The 20,779-nt window shown below is 42.8% G+C and overlaps 1 protein-coding gene across 3 annotated transcripts in view; it reads left to right on the top strand.

Annotated features, from left to right (window-relative positions):
- The window catches only part of LOC137425352 (uncharacterized), a 97,968-nt gene that overhangs the window by 58,148 nt on the left and 19,041 nt on the right, over positions 1-20,779 (top strand). For all 3 annotated transcript variants that reach the window (XM_068113689.2, XM_068113690.2, XM_068113691.2), the window contains 2 exons: positions 11,279-11,413; positions 12,275-12,371. In XM_068113689.2, the coding sequence (XP_067969790.2) occupies positions 11,279-11,413; positions 12,275-12,371 (232 nt within the window). The remainder of the gene's footprint in view (positions 1-11,278; positions 11,414-12,274; positions 12,372-20,779) is intronic.

The following is a 20,779-nucleotide window of genomic DNA, read 5'->3' as shown; positions in this document are numbered from 1 at the left end:
GCCGCTCGTGACTCGTGCGATCGCTGCCAACGGAAGATTCGCGTGCCGCTACATGCGCTTGTACTGCGTATGTACCCTTGGGAGCCAGGGCGGGTGCAGACCTACTGTAATGGTCTTCTTACTTACTGTTATGGTTTACTGACTTACACATCTGCCACACCGACATCTGCCTGTAATGCGTTGCTTTGCGTCGTATGGCCAGTCGCTCTTCGTCATGGCACACCTTATGTAATGAGTTGCGAATCTCAAAGGTACACCTTCTCCATCTAGCTACTGAGCCGTTTCTCACTGTTCAACGAGGTACACTTATCTACTCAGACTACCCCACAGGAAGACTACTACTACCCACGGGCTCAACGTCTTCTCCCTGGGATGACCACTGCTTGCTCGGTCCGATATCTTCTTGACTGGGACTTCCTCCAGATGTAACACGTCGCCATGTCATGTGACCAGATCCTCAGTTCTGATTGGTATACGTTTGAGGGGACATACTTACATACATACATACATACAGATGGACCAGCACTGTTCTTGACGGCATTGCCCAATGGGCTACGCCATTAACATTAAAGTACCATACAAAGTACCATAAAGTACCATAGCTGGAGATTGATTGCTAACCGGGCTAACTGGCTGAAATGCAGTAACCCTGCCATCGGGATTGATGGCCCCTTGGACGTTCGACCGGCAGTGACATCTTTCCAATGTATTTCGTTCATTGCATTCCTATGTATTCCTCTGTATGTGTCTGCTGTTCTTCACCGCCGAGTTTGGATCTAAGCGCGGGGAGAATGTAATGAAATCGTCATCCAAATTACGACACTGATGTTATTCGCCTCATGGCCGCTACGCGACCCTTTCTCGGTTCCTATATATATATCAGCGCGGACAGGCGATGTAGATCCGTCACCACGATGTAACCCTAGCGATGTACCTCTAGAGCTCTCTGGGCTTCCCTTAGAAAGGTAACGTGTCTGCAATATGTATCACAGCTTTTATAGTCATACAGCCTGTCCGCACCTGTATTCACCTGTATGTATTATTAATACCATGTTTATTGGTTTCTCTCTAGATGATGTTGAGAACGAATTACGATTAAACCTACTTTGGGGTTGCTGTTGAATCTTGATTTTCACAACACACCCTTGGCTCTAATAGGTGGTATTGCCCCCTTTGGCAGAAACAACCTCAAGTAGGCGTTTCTTATAACTGTCTACCAGTCTCTGACATCGACTGGGAGAAATTTTTGCCCACTCCTCCATGCAGAATTATTTCAGCTGTGCGATGTTTGAGGGTTTTCTTGCATGCACAGCTGGTTTCAAATCCCCCCACAACATCTCGATGGGATTTAGATCCGGGCTTTAACTTGGCCATTCCAGAACCCTCCATTTCTTTCTTTTCAGCCATTCCTTGGTGGATTTCATGGTATGTTTAGGGTCATTGTCATGTTACAAGGTCCACCTTCGGTTGAGCTTCAACTTCTCCGACAGATGGCCTCACATTATCCTCAAATGTCAAATGCTGTCTTTGGTTTTCGCCAAACATGTCTTCTGGTACTGTGGCCAAATAGCTCCACCTTTGACTCATCTGTCCAGAGCACATTGTTCCAGAAGTGCTGCTCTTTGCCTTGGTGTTCATTGGCAAACTTTATTCTTGCCCTAATGTTCTTTCTGGACAGAAAAGGTTTCCTCCTGGCACACCTCCCATGTAGATCAAATTTGTGCAGCCTCTTTCTAATGGTAGACTCGTGCACTTTGATATCAACAGTGGCAAGAGCTACCTGTAGGTCCTGTGATGACATTCTGGGGTTCTTAGAGACTTATTTCAGCATCTTACGGTCTGCTCTTGGGCTGAATTTGCTGAGGCGGCCTGGCCTGAACAAGTTGGCAGTTGTTTGGAATCCTCTCCACTTGTAGATGATCTTCCGGACAGTCGAATGATTGATTTCAAATTGTTTGGAGATCTTTTTAAATCCCTTCCCAGACTCGTAGGCATCTATAACCTTCTTTCTGAAGGCCTCAGAGAGCTCTTTTGATCTAGGCATGGTGATGCCGCACACTTCAACAACAAAGAGCAAACCAAACTAAATGTCTGAGGTTTAAATAAGACAGGTTCCTCCAAGATCCTCTCTAACAATGTTCTAATCATTTGCACCTGAGCTGGTGCACCTGATTCTAATTTTAGGTATTTGAAGTAGTGATAAATGTAGGGGTGTACTTACTTTTTCCACATGCGAAATTTGCATTTATGTTTATTTACGTTATACAATGGACTACAAAATGTAAATGTTTCATGGTATATGTTATATTATATCACCTTTATCTATCAATATTGTTGAAATGAAGATCAAATAGCTGTATGTTGAAATATGTTGAAAAAGTCAAAACTTTACATGGGGTGTACTTACTTTTTCACGTGACTGTATATGTATTGCTTTGGTTTGCAGTGGAACAAAACAAAAAAAGCTGAAAAATTACTAAATATGAGCTTATTCCACGCAGAAATCCTAAAATGGCCCGGACAATATTATTGGCATCTTTTAGAAGTTGTTAAAAAATAATTATATTTCAAGCAGGCGAGTCTCCTTTACTTTGGAATTGAACTCACCTGTGGTGAGTTGCAGGTGCCTGCAATGTAGAAATCATTCATTCAACCAGTTTGAATCGAGAAAAGGAGTGATTCTGCTGTTTTGTGTCACTGTGTGTACCGCAATGAGCATGGAGAAAAGAAAGAAAATCGGAGAATTGTCTGAGGAGGTCAGACACAAGATTGTAGCCAAGCATGGACAATGTCAAGGCGACAAGTCCATCTCCAGAGACCTTGATGTTCCTGTGTCCACCGTACACAATGTTATCAGGAAGTTTAAGGTCCATGGCACTGCAGCCAACCTCCCTGGACGTGGGAGGCAGCGTGGGATTGCAGCGAAGGATTGTTTGAATGGTGGAGAAAGCACGTCAATCAACTGCCAAACAGATTCAAGCTGACATTCAGACACAAGGCTCAACAGTTTCAACTCACACCATCCGTCGCCAACTTGATGAAAGGGGGTTATATGGTAGGAGACCCAGGAGGACCCCACTGCTAAGAAAGCCCGACTGGTGTTTTCCAAAACACACCAAAACAAGCCCAAACCTTCTGGGTGAATGAACTGTGGACAGATGAGACCAAATTAGAGCTTTTTCTAAAAGCACATCATCTCTATGTTTACAGAAAACAAAATGAAGCCTTTCAAGAAAAGAACACCTTCCCTACAGTCAAACATGAAGGAGGTTCAGTGATGTTTTGGGGTTGCTATGCTGCCTCTGGCACTGCGTGCCTTAAATGTGTACATGCCATCATGAAATCAGGAGATTACCAAGGCATTTTGGAGCGCAATGTTCAACCCAGTGTCAGAATGCTGGGTCTTCGTCAAAGGTCATGGGTCTTGCAGCAGGACAATGACCCCAACCACACTTCAAAAAGCACCCAGGATTGGTTCGAGACAAAACGCTGGACTGTTCTGAAGTGGCCAGCAATGAGTCCAGATCTAAATCCCATTGAACACCTGTGGGGAGATCTGAAAACAGCAGTTGGCAGAAGGCACCCTTCAAATCTGGGAGAACTGGAGCATTTTGCACAAGAAGAGTGGGCCAAACTGCCAGTTGAGAGAGGTGTAGTAAGCTCATTTATGGCTATAGGAAGCCCTTGACTGCAGTTATTTTTTCCAAAGGCTGTGCTACCAAATATTAAGTCATGTGTGTCAATAATTTTGTCAATGCCATTTCTTTTTATTTTCTGATTTAAAAGGATATATTAAGTTCTGAATCAAAAACAAAGGTTCTGTAATATTAACAGTGAAATAAAGAATTGTGGAGACCAAATACTTTTGTCAATTTCAACTTATTTTTAGACGAAATTGTGGGTTATTTGAAAAAAGTGTAAGGGTGCCAATATGTATAAATATATACGAGCTTGGTGAGGCGAGCACACTGAGGAACGGGCTTATTTTAGCTGAGGATAATGACTGTGCCTGAGTTGCTGTGTTGTCATGATTTACAGCAATCATAATACAAACAATTATTTTGCACAAATGTATTTGTTGTGTTTGTGATATTACATTTTGATAGCCAATTTAAGTTGAATGTTATTTTTTTCAAGAAAGAACCCCTCAGCACATACCTAGGGAAGGGGTAGGTGCAGACTGGAAGTTTGGGACGATTACACCTCACCACCACGTAATTCAAAACACCTCACCACCAAGTAATTTAAAACATCTTACAGCCATAAAACACGTTATAAAAACACCTCACCACCACGAAATTAAAAACACCTTACCACCACGAAATTGAAAGCACCTCACAGCCATAAAACACGTAATAAAAACACCTCGCCACCATCAAATTAAAAACACCTCACAGCAATAAAACATGTAATAAAAACACCTCACAGCCACTAAATTAAAAACACCTCACCACCACGTCATTTAAAACACCTCACCACCAAGTAATTCAAAACACCTCACCACCACGTAATTCAAAACACCTCTTCACCAACTAATTCAAAACACCTCACCACCACTTAATTAAAAACACCTCACCACCACATAATTAAAAACACCTCACCACCACGTAATTATAAATACCTCACCACCACATAATTCAAAACACCTCACCACCACGTAATTCAAAACACCCCACCACCATGTGATTTAAAAACACCTCACCACCACTTCATTTAAAAACACCTCACCACCACGTCATTTAAAAACACCTCACCACCACATAATTCAAAATACCTCACCACCACGTGATTGAAAACCACCACAACGTTATTAAAAACACTTCACAACCACGGAAACAAAAGTTTGAGGGAGTCGTTAAGTGACAACACAGACACTGCCCAGATGTGTAGATACAGTCACGTGAAAAAGTAAGTACAACCCATGTAAAGTTTTGACTTTTTCAACATATTTCAACATACAGCTATTTGATCTTCATTTCAACAATATTGACAGATAAAGGTGATATAATATAACAAATATCATGAAACATTTACATTTTGTAGTCCATTGTATAATTTAAATAAACATAAATACAAATTTCGCATGTGGAAAAAGTAAGTACACCCTTGGCTCTGATAGGTGGTATTGCCCCCTTTGGCAGAAACAATCTCAAGTAGGCATTTCTTATGACTGTCTACCAGTCTCTGACATCGACTGGGAGAAATTTTTGCCCACTCCTCCATGCAGAATTCTTTCAGCTGTGCGATGTTTGAGGGGTTTCTTGCATGCACAGCTCGTTTCAAATCCCCCCACAACATCTCGATGGGATTTAGATCCGGGCTTTGACTTGGCCATTCCAGAACCCTCCATTTCGTTCTTTTCAGCCATTCCTTGGTGGATTTACTGGTATGTTTAGGGTCATTGTCATGTTGCAAGGTCCACCTTCAGTTGAGCTTCAACTTACCGACAGATGGCTTCACATTATCCTCAAGCACCCTCTGGTACAATGAAGAATTCATAGTGGATTATATGATGGTGAGCTGCCCAGGCCCTGATGCAGCATAGCTGCCCCAAACCATAATATTTCCACCACCATGCTTTACAGTTGGTATCAGGTTCTTGTGGTCAAATGCTGTCTTTGGTTTTAGCCAAACATGTCTTCTGGTACTGTGGTGAAATAACTCTACCTTTGACTCATTTGTCCAGAGCACATTGTTCCAGAAGTGCTGGTCTTTGCCTAGGTGTTCATTGGCAAACTTTAGTCTTGCCCTGATGTTCTTTCTGGACAGCAAAGGTTTCCTCCTGGCACATCTCCCATGTAGATCAAATTTGTGCAGCCTCTTTCTAATGGTAGACTCGTGCACTTTGACATCAACAGTGGCAAGAGCTACCTGTAGGTCCCGTGATGACATTCTGGGGTTCTTAGAGATTTCTTTCAGCATCTTGCGGTCTGCTCTCGGGCTGAACTTGCTGGGGCGGCCTGGCCTGAACAAGTTGGCAGTTGTTTGGAATCTTCTCCACTTGTAGATGATCTTCCGGACAGTCGAATGATTGATTTCAAATTGTTTGGAGATCTTTTTAAATCCCTTCCCAGACTCGTAGGCATCTATAACCGTCTTTCTGAAGGCCTCAGAGAGCTTTTTGATCTTGGCATGGTGACGCCGCACACTTCAACAACAAAGAGCAAACCAAACTAAATGTCAGGTTTAAATAAGACAGGTTCCTCCAAGATCCTCTCTAACGATGTTCTAATCATTTGCTCCTGAGCTGGTGCACCTGATTCTAATTTTCGGTATTTGAAGTAGTGATAAATATAGGGGTGTACTTACTTTTTCCACATGCGAAATTTGCATTTATGTTTATTTTAATTATACAATGGACTACAAAATGTAAATGTTTCATGATATTTTGTTATATTGTATCACCTTTATCTATCAATATTGTTGAAATGAAGATCAAATAGCTGTATGTTGAAATATGTTGAAAAAGTCAAAACTTTACATGGGGTGTACTTACCTTTTCACATGACTGTATATATTGTTGCGGATCTCAGCGCCGGCCTTTCCCCTTACCAAGGGGGGGGGTTAGTCCCCTTGTCTTTTACTAGCCGACGGGACCCGGGACCTATGACGTCCTTCCCGCGCAGCGTTAAATCGGGTTTTAGGACTATGAATTCGCTATTACCTAAGTACTAACGCTGACCGGAAACGAGGAAATAAGCCCCGCCCGAATCACGGGTGTTAGTGGAAACGCCGAGCGGTAGCGACCCGTGACCTGAGCCGTTATCAAGGACTAGATCCCGATCCGCGCGGTTCTTAATCGTGCCACGCTTACCCAATGGAGAAATCACGGAAACGGTCGAAGGGAGAGGGAAGAAAGGAATAAGAATTTATTTACACTTTGTACAATAAAAGAAGAAGAATACACAGTGCAGTCCTTAAGCAGTCTCAACTTATCCCAAGACAAATGGGCCCGTTCACTCTCAGACACACTCACACGGGGTTGCAGACGAACAGGTCGATGGTCCAGGGATGGCGTCCAGGCAGCTCGTTCTCCGGTCCCCAACTCGCACCGCGAAGCAGATGAAACAGACGGCAGCGGCCAGGAGCCCTCCGCATGTCGTTTGGCGCGTAGGGGGTAATTATAGGGCAGACGGTAGGCTGGCTTTGGCGGTTACACTCGCGGCTCAGCCACGTACGTAATAAGCGAATAGTTCGTACTGGTTCAATAAACGCGAGCAATGCGCTTCTCCCTTCTCAACTCCGTGTCCTTTTCCAGCCAGTCCTCTTGATACCAGCGCTTGGCTCCCGTCCTCATCAAGTCCTTCAACACCGCGCATCCCTTTCTCATCTCATCTCCTCTGCGAACTCATGAGCGCCTCTCCCTTCTCATAACTGAGGTGGGGGCCTCGCTCGAAGGGTTTTATTACCACGCCCTTGGAACCCTCTGGAACTCACCAGACGTTTCTTGCCACGCCCTATCAAGCCATGCCCACCGAGCTCTGGTTGGCTGTTGCCCTTAGCATCATCGCCTTCTGACGTGCTGCTTGATGCGGCCACACCTTGACCCTCGCGCTCCTCCCCCTTTTCAGGCCTACCTCATGGTTACCCGACTAGTTTGAGCGAGCAAAAGGCAGCTAATGCTGCTGGCAGCCAAAGCGTAACAAACTGCTGCAGGTAGCCCAAAGCGTAACAAACTTGAGGGATGCCAAATGGAGCGCGGGATCGAGTTCGCCCAAAGATAGAAATTGGAGGGTGGCCGCAAAATGAAAGGACCTAAGCTTATTATTTCTTTACACAACGCAGATGTTACTAGTTAAATGGCCTACTCTTACACATACTATGACATAACTAATTCTAATGGGCCTACGTGTTGCTTTTGGACTAACTATGGGGGGCAAACCTTTAACCTTTCATGATGTTACATGTACAATTCTCAAAACCTCAACAATATATACATGTATATACAGTGAATTCAGAAAGTATTCAGACCCCTTCACTTTTTTCACATTTTGTTATGTTGCAGCCTTATGCTGAAATCGTTTACATTCATTTTTCCCCTCATCAATCTACACTCACTACCCCATAATGACAAAGAAAAAACAGGATTTTAGAAAGTTTTGCAAATTTATTAAAAAGAAAAAACTGACATATCACATTTACACAAGTATTCAGACCCTTTGCTATGATACTTGAAATTTAGCTCAGGTGCCTCCCATTTCTCTTGATCATCTTTGAGATGTTTCTACACCTTGATTGGAGTCCACCGGTGGTAAATTCAATTGATTGGACGTGATTTGGACAGGCACACACCTGTCTATATAAGGTGTCGCAGCTGACAATGCATATCAGAGCAAAAACCAAGCCATGAGGTCGAAGGAACTGCCTGCAGAGCTCAGAGACAGGATTGTGTCGAGGCACAGATCTGGGGAAGCCTACAAAAAAAATTCTGCTGCACTGAAGGTTCCCAAGAGCACAGTGGCCTCCATAATTCTTAAATGGAAGAAGTTTGGAACAACCAGGACTCTTCCTAGAGCTGGCCGCCCGGCCAAACTGAGCAATCGGGGGAGAAGGTTCTTGGTAAGAGGTGACCAACAACCCAAAGGTCACTCTGGCTGAGCTCCAGAGATCCTGTGTGGAGATGGGAGAACCTTCCAGAAGGATAACCATCGCTGCAACACTCCACCGATCTGGGTTTTATGGCAGAGTGGCCAGACGGAAGCCTCTCTTCAGTGAAAGACACATGCAAGCCCACATAATCTTGTTTCTCACTGTCTGAGAGTCTTTTCGGTGCTTTTTTGCAAACTCCAAGTGGGCTTTCATGTGAGTTTTTCTTTCTTTCTGGTCTTCCTTAATTATCTCTCCAAGCCTGGAGTTGGCTTTGCGGTTAGGGTGCTGCCCTGGGATCCTCGGATCCTGAGTTTGAATCTCGGTCGATCGCTGAATTAATGCCAGGGGGGGGTTGACTCTGCCTGTCATCCTTCCGAGGTCAGCAAATTGAGTACCAGCTTGCTGGGATGAATGATCCCGGTGTGTACCCCGATTTCGAATAGGTACACCATATCCCTGCGCATCGTAAGAGGCGACGAAAGGTTGGCATCAGGAAGGGCATCCGGCCATAAAAACATTGCCTCAAAAAGGGAACCATGAGGTCATGGGCCCCGCAAGGCTAACCCCTGCTCTAGCGGGGAAACATGGCCTTAAAACGATCATTCATTCATTCATTCATTCATTCATTATCTCTCTGACTCTCTGGAAAATCCTCTCTATCTCTTTGGTGATGACTCCACTCTCTGCCGCTCCATATCTCAACCCTCAGATCGACAGGCAGCAGCCTCTTCACTCTCTGCAGACCTGGACAATGTCACAAACTGGTCAAACAAGTGGAACATGTCTTTCAATCCTGACAAATCTCACACTCTCACTTTGTCTTTCCAAAAAGACCGTCTGGACAACCCTCCCATCTACTTTCTGAACAATCCTCTTGAAGAAGTTCTGTCACTCAAGCTTTTGGGTCTCACTATCTGCCATGATCTTTCCTGGGAAAACCACATTTCCAAGCTGGCCTCAAAAGATAGTCACCGCCTGGGCATCCTCCGTCGTGTGAAGTCCTTTCTGGGCACTTCTGAGCTCCTCACCACATACAAGGCTTTCATCCGCAGCTCAATGGAATATTGCTCTCCCCTCTGGACTGGTGCTCCTGCCTCACACCTAGCTCGGCTTCACGCGGTTGAAACCAAAGCATTCAGTATCATTGGAATCTCCCGCGATGAAGCTGATTCTGAGGGCCTTTCTCTTTCTCAACACAGGCAGGTAGGTGGTCTTTCTGTCTTCTACCGACTCCTCTCCGGCCTTGCTCCCCCTGCCCTGTCTGTGCTCTGTCCCCCAAATATTCCTACAGGTCCCACAAGATCTGCCAGCAACCCCCTTCTGGTGAAACTGCCAAAATCAAGACTCTCTGCTCACCTTCACTCCTTCATTCCTCTTTTCTCCTGCCTCTGGAACAAACTTGCACACTCTCTTCAATCCCACTCCTCCCTCCAGGTCTTTAAAACAGCTGTTCACCACCATCTTTCTTTCCCTATGCAAAACCTTGATATTTTCTAACCCCGTTAAAACACCCCAAATCCGCCTCTTTCAATTCCTTTCCTGAAATGCCTTGAAGTGTTCATTTGCTTTATCTGTTTTGCATTTGTACCCCTCCCTCCCTCCCCAGCCCTCCCCCTTCCACAGATCTACTGACGTCCCTGTTCTCTTTTGTTGTTGTGCTTGTGTGCTTCCCGCCCTCCCCCTCTTGTCTCCCGCTCCCTTCATTGCATGTTTTATGTCTGTGCATGTTTTCATGTTCATTGTGTTAGCTCTTACACGAGCCTCGATTCTGCACACAAAAAAATAAAAAGCATTGCTATATATTATAGGATCAATGTAAATTAAGTGTATTTTCTTGAGTGCTGCAAGACTGTTTCTCAAGTTTTTGGGAGCTGAGATGGCTTTTATTTGGAACAAAAGGAATGAAATGGGAAATTTACATGGAGATTTGTGGATACGACTAAAAAGCAACTCCCACCAAAATTGTTTAGCTTTATGAGACCACTGCTAAGATATGATCAAGAACAAACATTTGAACAAATAAATGAGTGCTAAAAATAAATTGGTTTAGGATATGTGATTATAACCTGTGGTTTCTGGGTCATCGGAATCGGCAAGCCTCACGAGGTACCTGCCTTGTTGGGGCTAGTTCGATTCTCAGGTAAAAATGATCAATGCTTCAGTTAACCCAAAAGGAATGCCTCATTTTGTTTCATTCTTTCTAAAAACAATCTTTTAAAACCAGAATTACACTCTTGATAAGTATACAGCATGTTTTCCAATAGTAGTGTATATAACAAGTATCAACTTTATGCAAGTAATATTTATTGCAATGCTGTCCTCGACTTCCCGGCAAATGGATTTTCTCGACATCACATAACAGTTTCTAGTTTGTTCTGTCCCGCATTCTTTTTAAAATTCAGTTCATTCCGTTTTGTTGTGCTATCATTTTTTAACGTGTAGATGCCATTATTATCACTTAAAACAATGTTTGTTTTGAATGAATCACTTCGACCTTAGAGTTATAACATAAAGTATTTTTGTTTTTGTTAAATCACTAATTTGCGGGTTTTTTTCAAGTTAATTTGATGTGTTGTGTCTTGTAAGGTCTGTCCTCGTATTAAAAATCGATGTGGAGATGTGATTTATACAGATTTTTAACATCCGTAGCATTGTGGGTGTCAGATTGACTTTCATTTTCATTCTTCAGCAATTGTGCCGAGTGAAGGAAGAGCTGTGTGAGCGTGAAGCTGAGCTGGCACATATGTGTGCGGAACGTAGACAGGCACAAGCAGCTCTCAGGGTCATACAGTTGGCTGCACCACAAACTAACTCTGATGTACAGGTGGGTAAATAGAAAAATCACAAGCACAACATGCAAGTATATTGTTGTGTGTTGTCTTTTAAGAATAGAGTTGGCGAGATTCATGAAAGAACAGGATAGGTGGAAACAGTCAACAGACACACAATGTGGGTAGGAGGTAAGTAGAAAAGGGGTGTATGAATAAAATCTCCAACACAAGCGGTGGGGGGATATAAGGCGAAGAGAGAACAGGATCTCAACAGGTGTATTATGATTCAGAAATAGAAATGGGCGAGACCCTGGGGTGGTGGTGGGTAGTCAGTTTGGAAGCCTGGAGGAAAGAACTCTATAAAACAGACCCAGGAAGACAGTTCCGCATTCGAGAAAGGAGGGTGGAGGGGGGGGGGGGGGGGGATGGGGGACACTGTTAAGCTTATACTTCGGTAGGATTCGAGGAAAGGGTTTCTTGGTGAACATGTATGACCTGGAGTGGCAGTTAGGCAGAGGTGACCGCAGGAGAGCAAGACTCCTAAATAGTTTTATCAAGAAGCAGCTGCGTAGCTCGTCTGTGCAGTGGGTGACCCAAGCCAGGCAATAAATATGACCACCGATGTAGTGACGTCGTGATGCGATACCGTCACATCTATCAACCTGCCTGTGCTGAGCAAGAAGCTCCTTGAAGCTGCATACCCTGAGGATGCATACCTTGAATCTCAGCCTATTGTCGTGGGATGCCAATTACACTGAAAGTTTGATTCCGTTGTCTCAAGATGGAAAACATCAGTTTGAGACTTAAATTGCAAGATTCTTGCTTTATTATATTTATTGAGTATCGTATCCCTGGTGTACAAATAATGTGTCCTCTTGGCTTCTGACACCTCTTTATGAAACTAACTTTGGCAGGCGGATGGCTCAACAACCACGTTCAACTCAAACAGAGAAGCATCGGTGCATACTGGTTCTCAAGGCTTCTGCTCGGATAAACAAGCTTTGCTCATTGGTAAGCTTCCTCTTTTGGATCCCTGCATTTCTTCCACCTCCATCCCTTTCTCTTCCCCCAACCTCCCACCCTTTACCTTTATAACCCCCTGCACCCGCACCTTTATACCTATAAGTGCAATTTTTGACATGTGTTTTCTCGTTGACATTGTCACTAAAACCTTTTCCCTCAAACTAATTTTGTTTGCTTTTCTATTTACTGGTTATGCTGATATTGAGCTGCTTTGTAGTATCACTTTTAAGGAGAACCATCCATTGAATAATGAATATTGTAACAAACAATGTGATTGAATACTATATATTATATACATTATTCTCCCACTTTTAAGGTGGAGATATAAAGCCACCTCTTCCATCTAAGTTTAGGTTGCAGATGTCATGACCCTGCTAATATCTGTTGAAAATATATTGGAACATTATGTTATTTTTTTAGTATGTTGGTTAACTCCCTCACATGAAGATTAAATTGGGATACTTAGGTTGATTTGAGGTCCACAGAATCAGAGATTTAAAAAAATTTTTTTGATGTCAACGATGTTGATTTGGAAGGAACAAACAAAGAACTGAACATGCTTTTTAATTCGAATAATTTTTTGAGATGTCAAGGTTAAAAAAAAAACCTACCTGGCTGGTACCGCCCCTAAAAATTCCAGGAAACCTCCATGGTTGTTGCGTCATCTGTGTGACGTCATCACAAGTACGATGGCCACAAAACTCGCTTCACACTCATCATAAAGTGAATTTGATGAATATTTTTTCTGAATAAGAATCCTCAGATTACAACGATACTCAAATCATGATGTAGGAGGTGCTGTCAGACCGTACATGTATGAACCCGAGGTGGAAGTTGGGGATTACATCATGCATGAAATATCAGAGCTAACCTGGCATTCACAATAATCGGGTCGACGTTGAAGAAAGACTCATCAATAACAACTGGTAAGTGGTAAATGTGGAGTTTAGTGGTATTTCATGTAACACTTCTCTGTAAAATTGCTGTTATAACTAGATCGGCACTCGGTAGCGCGCAAACCTCCACCAGGCTGAACAGTTTACGTTTTGTATCCCACTAATAGGCCGGATCTGGATTCGGACCTGAAACAAAATCTAATCTGCTTGTTCTTTTCACGTAACCAACTCATCCACAACGTTTTCTCATAATCCTTCCACAACGTTTTGAAATATTGTGCTATGCATCGATTTTGGCCCCATCCCTCAATGGTGAATCACGTTTAAAATTAAAATATTCTCGTATCTGGATCCGGATTCGCATCTTCACCAAAATCAAATCGATTCGTCCTTGTCACACACCCAACCTGCCCACCAAATTTAATTTGAATCCATCTACAACTTTTGAGATATCCTGCACATAGATATCATATCACATAGATACATAGATATCATAGCACATAGATGAGATAATGAGATATCCTGTCTGGAATGACTTGCCTTCCTCTGTTCGACATGTTGACTCTCTTCCTGCCTTTAAAACCTCCCTCAAAACCTACCTGTTTCACAAGTCTTTCAAAGTCTAAGTCCTGTTTTCCCTTTGGTTTGAGGTGGGACGGAGATCGAGAGTATGTCTGTGTACATGTGCGGGGGAGGGAGGGGAAGAGGAGGTGGAGTACACATCTGTGGGTTTTGAATGGGGAGGGAGAGGAATAGGGCAAGAGTGAAGGTGTGTCTGTGTGTGTGTGTGTATGTTTGTGTATGTGTGTGCGGTGTGTGTGCGTTCACATGATAATGTAAAGCGCCATGAGGGTCGTTTACTCTGCTTGATGGGGCTATATAAGACTCCTTTATTATTATTATTATTATTATTATTATTATTATTATAGACAAACAAACCGACAGGGCTGAAAACATAACCTGCACCTATCTCAGATGGCAGAGGTAATTAAAGATTGAACCAGAAAATCACAATACAGAATCACATTTAATCAAAATCATCCGTCCACAACTTTTTGAGATATGTATCGTTTTTTGGCCTATCTCACCATGGTGAAGAATCACTTTAAAAATTATACTAACTGGATCCGGATCTTCACCAAAATTGAACCGATTCTTCCTTGTCACACACACAACCTCTCCACCAAGTTTCGTCCAAATCCATCCATAACTTTTTGAGATATCCTGCTATATGTTGGTTTTAGCCCAATCACTCAATGGTGAAGAATCACTTCAAAAATTCTAGTAGCCGGATCCGAATCCGGATCTTCACCAAAATCTAATAATTTGATCTTTATCAAATATGCTGTCAATTACTCTCTGCCAAATTTCGTCCGAATCCGTCCACAACTTTTTGAGATATCTTGTTCACAAACAAACAAACAAACAAACAGACAGGGGTGAAAACATAACCTCCATCCACCTTTGGTGGCGGAGGTAATTAAAAGACCGATTAACATAACGGGAGGATTAGTATGAGTAAAGCAACGGGACAAGTGAAATATGAGTTCGGGAGAGAATTGAAAAAAATATCAGAGCAATACTTTAATTAATTTACTCTTTGGATAATTTCCACTCAATTGTTTAGGTGTCATTCTCCCTCCCCTTCCCTTACTCACTCCCCTCCCCTCCTTATTCACCCCCTCTTCTCTCTCTTTTTTCTCGCTCCCACCCCTCCTCCTCGCACCCACTCCCTCCCAGAGTGTATAGTGCCATGTGGTGAGGCATCGCTCTCCCCCTTCACGTTTCCCCCTTTGCTATTCCCCCCACCCCTTCTCTCTCCACCTTCCTCACTCTCCTTCCTCCCCTTTGCTCCCCCCTTTATTGGTCTTCCCTTCCTTCCCTTCCTCCCTCTCCCCTGCTCTCCCTCACTCCTCCCCTTTCCTTGCTCCTCCACCTTTCTTGCTCTCCCTTCCTCGCTCGCCATCCTCTCTCTCTCTCTCTTACTCTAGCTCCCACCGCCCACCTCGCACCCCGCCCTCCCTGAGTGTATGGCAACATGTGTTGAGGGGTCGGACAACACAAACAAGGGGTGGGAGTGGAGTGGACGTCATAGTCAGTGGGACACCAGTTAGTGTACGGTGGATACATTTGGAAAAGGGGTGGGATGTGGAGGGAGTAAGCTGGTGATATTGTGGAGCATGATAAAGATTATGAAACTAACCTGCAATAATTCTACCAAAGGACAAAAGGAGATGTTTAGGTACTTCCTCCTCAGGTTCAGCATAAACCATTCCTACCTACTAGACTCACTGCAGGAATGATATAGATGGCACAAGTTCCAGCACAAACAGGAGAAGTATTTTCCATTTGAATATGTATAAATGCCTGAACAGCACCTGGTCGTCATCGTCGCTGTACAGAGTGGCCACAAAGTCCCTATGCACGCAGTTATAATTTAGTTAGAATTTATCTGTATGCTCACGTCCATTCTCCGCACAAATTTGAATTTTTCTCCATGTTCTTCTCTACATCTTCCATGTTGAGGGTTGGAGGTCATAAAAGCAGCCCCGGACAGCTGTTTTGAGGTCTTCAACTGTTGTTAGGCGGAGATGAGAAATTTCCTCTTTCACAATGTATATACAATAACAACAAGAAAGAGCAATCAGCGATTGCAGACCCTCGCCAGGAGGTGTTTTAGTGGGTTTTAAGGCTTTTGTGTTCAAACAAATATGGCGGCCGAACCACGTGACTGATGATGTCATCAAATTTTTTTTTCTCCACCAATTTATTCCTAGATGACGCTCAATAAATTTCATCTTGATCAGATGAAGTTTTGTACTTGTCAAATCATGACATCATAATGGAGGCACCCATGACATCATCTTTAACATATGTTATTCCTTTTCTTTACAATGAGCTCTTTACAATGAGCCACGTCTCCATTTTTTCTATGCAGTGCTTTCGGAGATATAGAGGTGCAAAGTTTTTCAGTTTTTCCAAGATGGCGCCCTTACCACGTGACATGACGTCATAATTATCATAAATATATATATATATAACCAGGATGGTGGAAATTTCCTGTCAATCGGACCAATGGTTTCAGAGAAAATCATATTTATTCTGTGCGGACAAACAAACAAACAGACAGACTCAAATGCAATACCATCTCCTCTGGCGAGGGTAACAACAAACGTTTTACACCCATTCCCTCATTTTATCATGGGGTTGATGGAATGATTGCATTCCTCCATATAGATCTTATCCATCTTGTCAGTTTCCTGTAAATCCAAACATTCCATATCTTTCTTGGCATTTTCAATTCATGTCTTTTTATGATGTTCTCTCAACTTTCTTCCTTCTATCCAGAGCTTAATTGATTTCCTTACAGCTCAATCTTCTGACCTTGTGCTGTTTATATCTAAAGCTGGTCATAAGCTGATTATTATCAACTAGGGCATGCCCGTACTATATATATATCTAAAATTATATCCCCCCCCTCTATTTACATGAAATGGTTTGGTCCATTCGCAAAGCCAAAGCGAACGGCTTGCGAGTATGGTGACAATCCCCCCCCTCTATTTACATGAAATGGTTTGGTCCAAAGCGAACGGCTTGCGAGTACGGTGACAATCCCCCCCCTCTATTTACATGAAATGGTTTGGTCCAAAGCGAACGGCTTGCGAGTACGGTGACAATCCCCCCCCCCCCTCTATTTACATGAAATGGTTTGGTCCAAAGCGAACGGCTTGCGGAGTTTGGTAAAGAAATCGCCATAGCGTGCACAAACGCGCAGGAAAGCGAAAGAATCGCAAATTAGTTTTAATTAGTTTTAAAACATAGTTTAACGCCAACATAGTTTGCCAACGTGAAATAAATGAATACGCTCTCAAATGTGCCGTCCGAGGCAGAGTCTGTTCGCCACGTTCGGCACACGTGATAGCTCGCTGCTCTCTGATTGGTTGAATCGTTTTTTGGACATAGCTCGCTAACTACTTGTCCGATTAATATGAAACCTTGAAAAGGCACATCCTCGGGTCCCCAGCAATATACCTGGCAAGTTTCAAGTATATCGGACCCGTGGTTGTCGAGAAACAGCGGTCACAGACAGACACACAGAGATTACTGGCATTATAGATAGACTAGGACGTGCCCGTACGTGGGTGCCCGTTCCTTGGTGCGGCCCGCGTGACCGTACTATATATATATCTAAAATTATATCCCCCCCCTCTATTTACATGAAATGGTTTGGTCCATTCGCAAAGCCAAAGCGAACGGCTTGCGAGTACGGTGACAATCCCCCCCCTCTATTTACATGAAATGGTTTGGTCCAAAGCGAACGGCTTGCGAGTACGGTGACAATCCCCCCCCCCCCCCCCCCTCTATTTACATGAAATGGTTTGGTCCAAAGCGAACGGCTTGCGAGTACGGTGACAATCCCCCCCCTCTATTTACATGAAATGGTTTGGTCCAAAGCGAACGGCTTGCGGAGTTTGGTAAAGAAATCGCCATAGCGTGCACAAACGCGCAGGAAAGCGAAAGAATCGCAAATTAGTTTTAATTAGTTTTAAAACATAGTTTAACGCCAACATAGCGGCAACATAGTTTGCCAACGTGAAATAAATGAATACGCTCTCAAATGTGCCGTCCGAGGCAGAGTCTGTTCGCCACGTTCGGCACACGTGATAACTCGCTGCTCTCTGATTGGTTGAATCGTTTTTTGGACATAGCTCGGTAACTACTTGTCCGATTAATATGAAACCTTGAAAAGGCACATCCTCGGGTCCCCAGCAATATACCTGGCAAGTTTCAAGTATATCGGACCCGTGGTTGTCGAGAAACAGCGGTCACAGACAGACACACAGAGATTACTGGCATTATAGATAGATGAAAGACATGATCTGATGAAGAGCAGAACATTGATGAAGCCACTTTTAAAACACTACTCCTCCCACTCTGTATGAGAGCGGCAGGAACGGTCATGTTATTATTCTCTGTGGTTTATAGATTACAGTAGATCTAGGCTCGGGCCTCAAGAACATCGGGGTGTGTTCAGTTACCAAGTTCCTTGTGGAGTGCTCGGCAAATGGCTGAAGCATTCAAGAAAGCACTCCATTCAAAACCGTTGATAAGGAACAGCTGGCTTGGCAAGCGCTAGCTAGCTGCTTGGTGACTAAACATACCCTGAGTTTCCTCCCTTTCAGTTTAGTGTTAAACAGCAGTAGTAACTGGTAGAAAAGGTAATCCTGTGTGTTTGTGGTTTATATTATTGTTCGGGTTCCCCACGATAAGCTATTTATAAATGTTAACACTGAATTTGTCCAAGGAGGGAAAACCCTTTGAGGGAGGGGGGGGGGGGGGGAATATTGTTAGTATTAATATTGTCTTGTAATAACATTAATCTTGTACAGTTATTATAAATGTTGTTATTACTTTTCTTATTAGAAGCGGCCTTGGAAAAACGCCATGATAAGCTACCTTAACACATATATATACACTTTAACGTGAATTTTGCCCAAGGCAGAAAACCCCCTTGGGGAGAGGGGAAATGAAGTCGCTATAACCTCTATCATGTGACCCTTGGTCTTCCTGTCAAGTTTGGTTGACATTGGATAAGTAACAACTGAATGTATCACGGCCAGATAGACAGACACCAAATTGCGTATTTTAGTCTGATTAGCAACCTATTAAATATCTTATTATTGTAGAGCAAACGTATATAGTTATGTTTGTTTTGTTTGTTTGTTTGTATGTTTGTATAGTTGTGACCTAAACGTCTTTTTCTTCTTCTTCAAAAAAAAATAACACCAAAAAACACAGTCCATGAACACTTAATTACATGCAGTTGGAATATACCTTTTGACCCCTTAGAATGCTAAGACCCCTCAGAACTTTGACGACCCTTTGAGTTCCCTCCCCCCCCAAGACCCTTAAGACCACCAATACCCCTAAATACCCAAAATACCCTTAAAGACTGCAAAGACTGCAAATACCCCGAAGACTCTTAAGGACCCCGAATACCCAAAATACCCTTAAGGCACCAGAGGATCCAAAAGACCCAAATGGCCCCAAAGACCCTTAAAGACACTGAAGACCCTGAAGCCCCAAAACACCCCAAAGACCCAAAAGACCCTTAAAGACTCTGAAAAACCAAAATACCATAAAGACCCTTAAAGACCCAGAGGAACCAAAAAACCCCAAATATCCAAAAAACCCAAAGACCCAAAATACCCTTAAAGACTCAGAGAATCCAAAAGACCCAAAATGGCCCCAAAGACCCAAAAGACCCTGGAGACTCTTAAAGACCCCGAAGACCCAAAATACCACAAATACCAAAAAGACCCCAAAGACCAAGAAGATCCCAAAATACCACGAAGACCGAAAAGACGCAGAAGACCCATGTAATCATGTTTCAATAGCATGTAATTAATAGACTTACTCGGTGTAATTAATAGATGTAGGTACTCAGGTTTCCATAGCATGTAATTAATGGATATACTGTACTCATATTCCAATAGTATGTATTTAATAGACATACTCAGTCAGGGTTCAATGGTATGTAATTAATAGATGTACTCGTGTTTCAATAGCATGTAATTAATAGATGTACTCTAGTTTTAATTGGACGTAATTAATCAAGGTACTTAGTCAGGTTTCAATGGTATATAATTAATAGATGTACCGGTACTCGTGTTTCAATAGCATGTAATTAATAGATGTACTCTAGTTTTAATTGGACGTAATTAATCAACGTACTTAGTCAGGTTTCAATGGTATATAATTAATAGATGTACCGGTACTCCTGTTTCAATAGCTTGTAATTAATAGACGTGCTCTAGTTTTAATTGGACGGAATTAATCAACGTACTTGTCAGGTTTCAATGGCGCACTTCAGTATATAATTAATAATAATAGATGTACCGGTACTCCTGTTTCAATAGCATGTAATTAATAGACGTACTCTGGTTTTAATTGGAGGTAATTAATCAACGTAGTCTGGTTTCAATAGTATGTAATTAATAGACGTATTCAAATTTCAATGATATCTTTTTTTTTATTGTAATGGAGCAAACGTATGTTATGTATGCATATTTGTGACCAAAATGTCTTCTTCTTCTTCAAATTTTCTTTAGCAATTCTATGTGTTAGTTATACAGGGTCCGTCAGGGAGGTGTGACGATTTTCAGAAAACTCGTACACAGTTATTTTTAGTCGAATTTCAATTTTTTTTTTTTTAAAAGACTACATATATAATGCCATCTAATACACTGTAACAAAGACATTTTAAAAATGTAATTCATGTTTGAAAAATGACATCATCCAAATGGCGGCCGTTCTTGTCCAAGCATTCTTGCAGACGCACGGAAAAGTTCCAGCATTTCTCAGCACAGCAGCATCCCTCAGCAGTTCCAGCATTCTTTCTGCGAACGTAAACCGCCGTACGAAATCATTCTGCTGCAGTTTTTGAACCACCATGATTTTGTACGCGTGATAATGAAGGTCCAAGTGCAAAATTCGACG

Source organism: Myxine glutinosa, chromosome 4 (assembly GCF_964187855.1).
Source record: "Myxine glutinosa chromosome 4, kmMyxGlut1.1, whole genome shotgun sequence".
Taxonomy (NCBI): domain Eukaryota; kingdom Metazoa; phylum Chordata; class Myxini; order Myxiniformes; family Myxinidae; genus Myxine; species Myxine glutinosa.
The sequence above is the reverse complement of the archived record's forward strand: the minus strand, read 5'-3'. Positions and strand labels throughout refer to the sequence as shown.